Source organism: Urocitellus parryii, chromosome 1 (assembly GCF_045843805.1).
Source record: "Urocitellus parryii isolate mUroPar1 chromosome 1, mUroPar1.hap1, whole genome shotgun sequence".
Taxonomy (NCBI): Eukaryota; Metazoa; Chordata; class Mammalia; order Rodentia; family Sciuridae; genus Urocitellus; species Urocitellus parryii.
In genome coordinates, this window is record NC_135531.1 from 154,696,663 (window position 1) to 154,702,874 (window position 6,212).

The following is a 6,212-nucleotide window of genomic DNA, read 5'->3' on the forward strand; positions in this document are numbered from 1 at the left end:
ATCCTAAGAGTTGGGTTGTGAAGATGAGATGGGACAACGGACATAAATCCCCAAACTTGGTGCCAGGGACACAGTAGATGCCCAATAAGCATAAGCCGCATAGCCAGAGCATCTTTCAGGGCTCCGAAGGAGGACAAGAACATTTAAAAGGAGGTGGCTCCTGCTGATAAGCAACGGAGGGGATCTGGGGTTCAGGGGGAGCGCCACGCGCCTCGCTGGGGGGAGCCAGCTGGTAACTGGGGCCACACCCACCGCCCCACAGCCTTCCTCTGTGAAATCCCTGGGCACCGAGCGCCTGATCCGCACCTCACTGGACCTTGAGCTGGACCTGCAGGCAACGCGAACCTGGCACAGCCAACTGACTCAGGAGATTTCGGTGCTGCGGGAGCTCAAGGAGCGGCTGGAGCAAGCCAAGAGCCACGGGGAGAAGGAGCTGCCACAGTGGCTGCGCGAGGACGAGCGCTTCCGCCTGCTGCTGAGGATGCTAGAGAAGAGGGTGAGTGCAGTCTACAGGGGTCCCAAGACACCCACTCAAGGTCCACTAGGTCCAAGAACCCCTCATTCCCATCAACAAAGGGACCCAGGTGTCCTTCTGCCCACTACTGAGGCGGTCACAAGGCCTGTTGGGGGGCTGACTCGTTTGTGTGAGTCCTTAGGACTGATGCGTTCCCTTGCCTGACCTCCTTGCTCATGCACATCCGGAACCTAATCCAAGCCCGGCATGTGCTTCAACATGGTAAAGCTAGGACCCTGACCATGGCTGCCCAGGCAGGCAGTCCCAGTGGGCAGCCCGGCTGCCCCACACCCAGCTAAGAAGATGAGAGCTGACCTGCCGGGCTCTGTGCTGACAAGATGCCCTGGAGTTCCCGCCTGGGTGAGGGGTTTCCTGCTGTAGTGAGCGAAAGAAATTTCCAGTTGATTGTGGAAAAAGAATCAAAGGGCGGCAGTAGCACACAGTGGGTTTTATGTGGGCTGCGCTCTTGGCAGGTTTTACATGCAGGCAAAGCCCCTCATAGCCTGAGAATTCCAAAGGCGTTGGGGACTGCTACCTGGTGGGACAGTGCAAGGAAACCCCCAATAAGTAGGAGACTTACACATCTAGTTGATGTCCCCTCAGCAACATGATGAACAGTCTGGGAGTCAGAGAATTCCAAAGTGCAGGAGCAGTTTAGGATTGCTTAGAGCTCCGGACTCATCTTATCCATGTTTAGCAGATGTTCCCTTCGGTTTCGCAGGTCTTGCAAAGCAGGAAGGTTCTAAGTGGCTAAAAGACCTGTTGCTTACTTGAGCTGTATGTAAAATAATTAGGTGAGAACTTGAGTTGGGCACCACCAGACTTCTAGGCCAGCAGATTCCAGACTATCATGAAGAAATAAACAGGATAGGACCAATATACAGAGACCATATTTGACTTGCTTATAATAAATAATACCTGCTACTCTCTCTGCTTGCCACCACAGCAAGAAAGACCTTGCTACTTCCCTCTTCACACAGCCAGACAAATGTGGTCTACCTGGATCATCTCACGGGCCATCAGCTAAAATCCTAGCTCTCAGTACAAGCAGTAAGATGATGCTGTACTTAGGGCAGTAAGATGATGCTGTACTTCTTCCATCTGGACTAGTCCAAGAGCTTCAAACCGACTGGCAACTCAAAAATGCTTGTTTCTTCCCTATTAGTAATACCCTATATATTTATAAATGGGGTTATAAGAAGAGCATGGGGTATGGGAATAGAAAGTTAGAAAGCTTTAAGGAGGAGAAGGAAGTAAATATATCCCAAACCTAATGTAACCTAATTGTAGTTACTGTTACCTTTGAGCTTCCTGGTAGTCATAGCAAAAACAGATGAGAAAACAGGCACATATGTGCCCTGCCTTAAGAAAACACAATCTAAGAAAACTTGTGCTTTCAAATAGTAAAAACAGTACATCTATTACTTCTTCTAACAACCCATTTAAATGATGGCTTCCTTGACCAAAACTCTTTGTGCCATGTTTTCAAGGGTTTGACATGAGGATAGTGTGTTGCTCTCCATGGCCTCTTCTCAAATGCCCTCACGTAGGTTTATATCAGTAAAAGGATCATAAAGGACCTAGAGCACTTATGCATGACAGCATGACTTGGAATTGGGTTTCCACCTTGTTTCACTTATTTGATGTTAAAGAAATTTCTTGACATGCCTAAGCCTCAGTTTCCTGGTTGGTAAATAGAAGGAATTACAAAATTTACCCCCGGGGTGGCCTGGGATTAGATGAGGCAGCACACATTTCTAGAGGCCAGAAGGCCTCCACTACCTCAAGGCCTTGCTTGCTCCACCCCCCAGATGGACCGCACAGAGCACAAGAGTGAGCTGCAGACAGACAAGATGATGAGGGCGGCCGCGAAGGATGTGCACAGGCTGCGCGGCCAAAGCTGTAAGGAGCCTCCAGAAGTGCAGTCATTCAGGTAAGTCGGCGGCCCTCACCAACCCTGGCCTCCTTCCCCGGCCTCACTGCGCTAGTCCCCTGCACAGGTCTCTAGCAGAGCTGTAGCACATGCTGTGACAGATGTTCATCCTCTGTCAAGCATCCCTGCCTGTCTCTGCTTCTCTGTGCTCGTCCCCCGCCTGTCTTTATCTGTCCCCACACAACTCCAGCTAATTCGCTAGATCCTCTTGTTCATGAATGTGCCACCTGCTCCAGGCCCCCCCTCCCAGCATTTCTGTCACTGGTGATTGCCCAGGATTGGCTGAATGACGAGTCAGCCTGGGGCGTAGCTGCCCACCCACAGCGCCTCCCTGCCCTGCCTGCTGCCTGTCAGGATCTCAGGGATCCACTTTCTGGCCACACTGGACTCAGGCATATCAGAGGAGCCCCTAAATGCCATTTGGCTTGGGCTTTCCACCCACAAAGGACCTTGGGTTTCGACTTCTGTTGTCTTTCCCAGACAAAGCACATGTATTTGTGTATGTACTAAAGAGATCTCTTTGTGGAATATAAATATCTGAAATATTCTATAATTTATTTAACTATGTTTGGGTGTCTCTCAAATTTTTAACAAGTGGAGAATCTGAAACAAAGAAATGCTGGAAGTCACCCTAAGACCTTTTTCTTTCTCTTGCCGTGTGGGGCATTGGACTCGGGACCTCATACATGCTACCTGAGTGCTCTACTCCTGACCTGCATCCCCAGCCTTTTTCCCTACTTTACGTTGAGATGGGATCTCATGGAGTTGGCCAGGCTAGACTCTTAATATGTGCCCCTCAGGTAGCTGGAATTATAGGTGTGTATCACTGAGCCCAGGTCCAAGTGCCCTTTCAAACTCGGAGATGCCTCCAATTTGTATGGTTGGTCATACAAAAGTGTCCCCTAAAGCAGTGGTGTGCAACCAGGGATTTTTATTTATTTGTTTATTTTGGTACCAGGGGCACTTAACTACTGAGCTACATCCCCAACCCTTGTTATTTAAGAGACAGAGTCTCCTTGAGTTGCTGAGGGCCTTGCTAAGTTGCTGAAGCTGTCTTTGAACTCATGATCCTCTGGCCTGAGCCAGGTGCACCACTGCGCCCAGCATCCAGGGATGATTTTATAGCCCCTCCTCTCCCTACAAGGAACATTTGATTTGGCAGTGTCCTTTTTTTGAGACAGGATATCACTATGTTATGCAGGCTGGTCTCAAACTCTGTGGGCTCAAAGAGTCCTCCCAGTTCAGCCTCCAGAGTAGGTGGAACTACAAGTGTGCACCACCATGCCCATTATCCATACATTTTTGATTATCCCACCTGGAGCCCTGGAAGGCTACTGATAACTCATGGTTAGAGGCCAAGGACATTGCTAAACATCCTACAACATCTAGGGCAGCCCCCTGAAGATGCAGGTGTAGCCCAGTGGTCGTGTGGGTGCTAACAGGCACGAGGCACCAAAGAGAAAGAATGATCCTGGACCAAACATCTCTCAAGAGACCCCAAGCCCCACCCTAAGGGATGCCTCTTTACAGGGAGAAGATGGCGTTTTTCACCCGGCCTCGGATGAACATCCCAGCTCTCTCTGCAGATGATGTCTAATCGCCAGAAAAGTATTCCCTTTGTCCCTCTGACCACGCTGTGAATGTTGACTGTGGCTAAAGTTATTTATGTGGTGTTATATGAAGGTACTGAGTCACAAGTCCTCTAGCTCTTGTTGGTTTGAAGATGAACCGATTTTTTTAGTTTGGGTTTTATTGTTATTATTAAAAAAAATACAAAAAAACCAGCATTAAAAATGACAAGATTGTATAGTTTGTATATTTAGGAATGTATTTTTGGGAAAGAAAATTTAAATGAACTAAAGCAGTGTTAAGTTACTGCTCTTCCTAAAAATCTAGATTTTTTTTTCCTTTTTTTTTGTACAGTCACACCTTTTAGAGGTTTTCCTGCAATAAAAAGTCATGTTTGAGGGACGATGATCCTGAAAGGACGTCCTACAGATGACACAGCACAGCTAACCTTTCCTAGTTAACATATTTTGTATAATATTAAAAAAAAATGCAAAGACACCATTTTGGAGATTGAGAGGTGCATCCATGAATCTTCATGAGCTGTGACGTGTAATATGTGGCCGCCTGACTGCGGTGGGCAGCGCAGAGCTGGCCGAGCATCCAGCCCTGGCTGGCGATGGGCCACACTGCTCTCAGATGCCCCGTGAAGCCACTGATGGGAGTGAGGGAGGGCTTCGGAGAACTCCATCCAGTTGTGTCTCCATCAATAAAGTGGCCTTTTGAAAAGAATCTCCTCCCTCTTGCATTTTCTCTGCCATCCCTCCCGTCTGTGTTTCCCTGATTTTGGACTCTCTCTTTCTTCTCGTTTCCTCCTCTCTCATCCCCAGTCTGGGGGAGGAAGGGGATTTTTTTTTTTCTTCTTTTGCCCACTCTGCTTATGTGCTCAGTGTTCTCTATGCCTGCTCTCTCCTGTGGAGTCCCACCCACCAACCTTGAGAGGCAACTTTGCAGTTTCTTCCTGTGAGTGTTAATCCACATCACCCCCAGATTCAGTGCTGTGGGTCTTGGAGTGCCCGGGTGGTATTGTGCAAGAAACCAGGCCAGCGTTCTGTGGGGGAGTCACATCAGGAATGCTCTCATGGGCCCTCATGTTTCCAGAAGCGACCGCAGTGAGTCAGAAATCAGCTGTGGACAAACAGCAACCACGACAGACTCTCGTCCCCCTTGCTCTCCCTGATGTCATCCTGAGCAGCTTCTCCAGAAGTATGTTGCACCAAGCCAGATCAGAAGCACGTGGGTAGCCGGGTAAAAATGGAGGCTCTTGGTGCTCGGTGATAGTACCCTTGCCCAGCATATGCAAGGCCCTGGGTTCAATTTCCAACACTGTAAAAAGAAGAAATGGTGCCGACTCTCGACAGGCACCATGGTACATGCCTACAGCCCCAGCTGCTCAGGCGCCTGAGACAGGAGGATGGCTTGAGCCCAGAAGCTTGCGGCCAGCCTGGGCAACATTGCAAGAACTAGTCTCAAAAAAAAAAAAAAAAAATTAAATGAAGACTCTTAGATCCCTCTCTGGACCCACAGAATCACCCTCACTCACACTGGCATGGGCCCATACACCAGCATTTTACACGTATTCTCTTTTGAGCATGTGTTGGTGGGGGGTGGTTAGAGATGGACCCCAAGGCCTCATGTGTGTTGGGCAAGTGCTTTACATCCCAAACTACATCCCATCCCCCACTGCGAGTCCTACACAGAGCGCAGGGTTTTGTTTTTGGTTCTGTTGGTTGGTTGGTTGGGTTTTTTGGTGGTGCTAGTGATTAAAGCCAGAGCCTTGCACACGCGAGGCAAGTGCTGTACCATTGAGATGCACCCCAACCCTGCAGTGCAGTTTTGAGGGACCCATTAATATAAATTGAATGAATCCCAGACAGAGATGGAGATAAAAAGGCGAGGTTGGCCTTCTGCTGGTGAGTCCCACCAGGAATGCCGATGTGCACGGCCTCTCCAGGAAGGGGGGATGCTGGGGGCCTACAGGGGGAGAGGAGCCCCCTTCAACTGCTGCTGAGGCTCCTCCCCTCTCTCCCGGCTCCTTGCCCGGCTGTTTCTTACGTATACTGCACCTCCACGGACGTGGAATCGCTTTCTTACCCATGTGGCTTCAAGGGCTTTCAATAGACAGGAACTAGGGTTTGAACATGGGCTGAATGTGTCCTCTGGGAGATGTTTGTCTCCCAGTGTGCAGTGTTGGGGTGG

The 6,212-nt window shown here is 49.4% G+C and overlaps 1 protein-coding gene across 2 annotated transcripts in view; it reads left to right on the top strand.

The window, feature by feature from the left end:
- LOC144254498 (protein KIBRA) overlaps positions 1 to 4,279 on the top strand; it is a 156,237-nt gene extending 151,958 nt beyond the window's left edge. The window contains exons 22-24 of one of the 2 annotated variants that reach the window (XM_077797745.1): positions 249 to 496; positions 2,326 to 2,447; positions 3,978 to 4,279. In XM_077797745.1, coding sequence (XP_077653871.1) covers positions 249 to 496; positions 2,326 to 2,447; positions 3,978 to 4,044 — 437 coding nt within the window. In that variant the 3' untranslated portion in view covers positions 4,045 to 4,279. The remainder of the gene's footprint in view (positions 1 to 248; positions 497 to 2,325; positions 2,448 to 3,977) is intronic. The other variant, XM_077797744.1, reaches the window with a different exon arrangement.
- Positions 4,280 to 6,212: the final 1,933 nt, after the last annotated feature.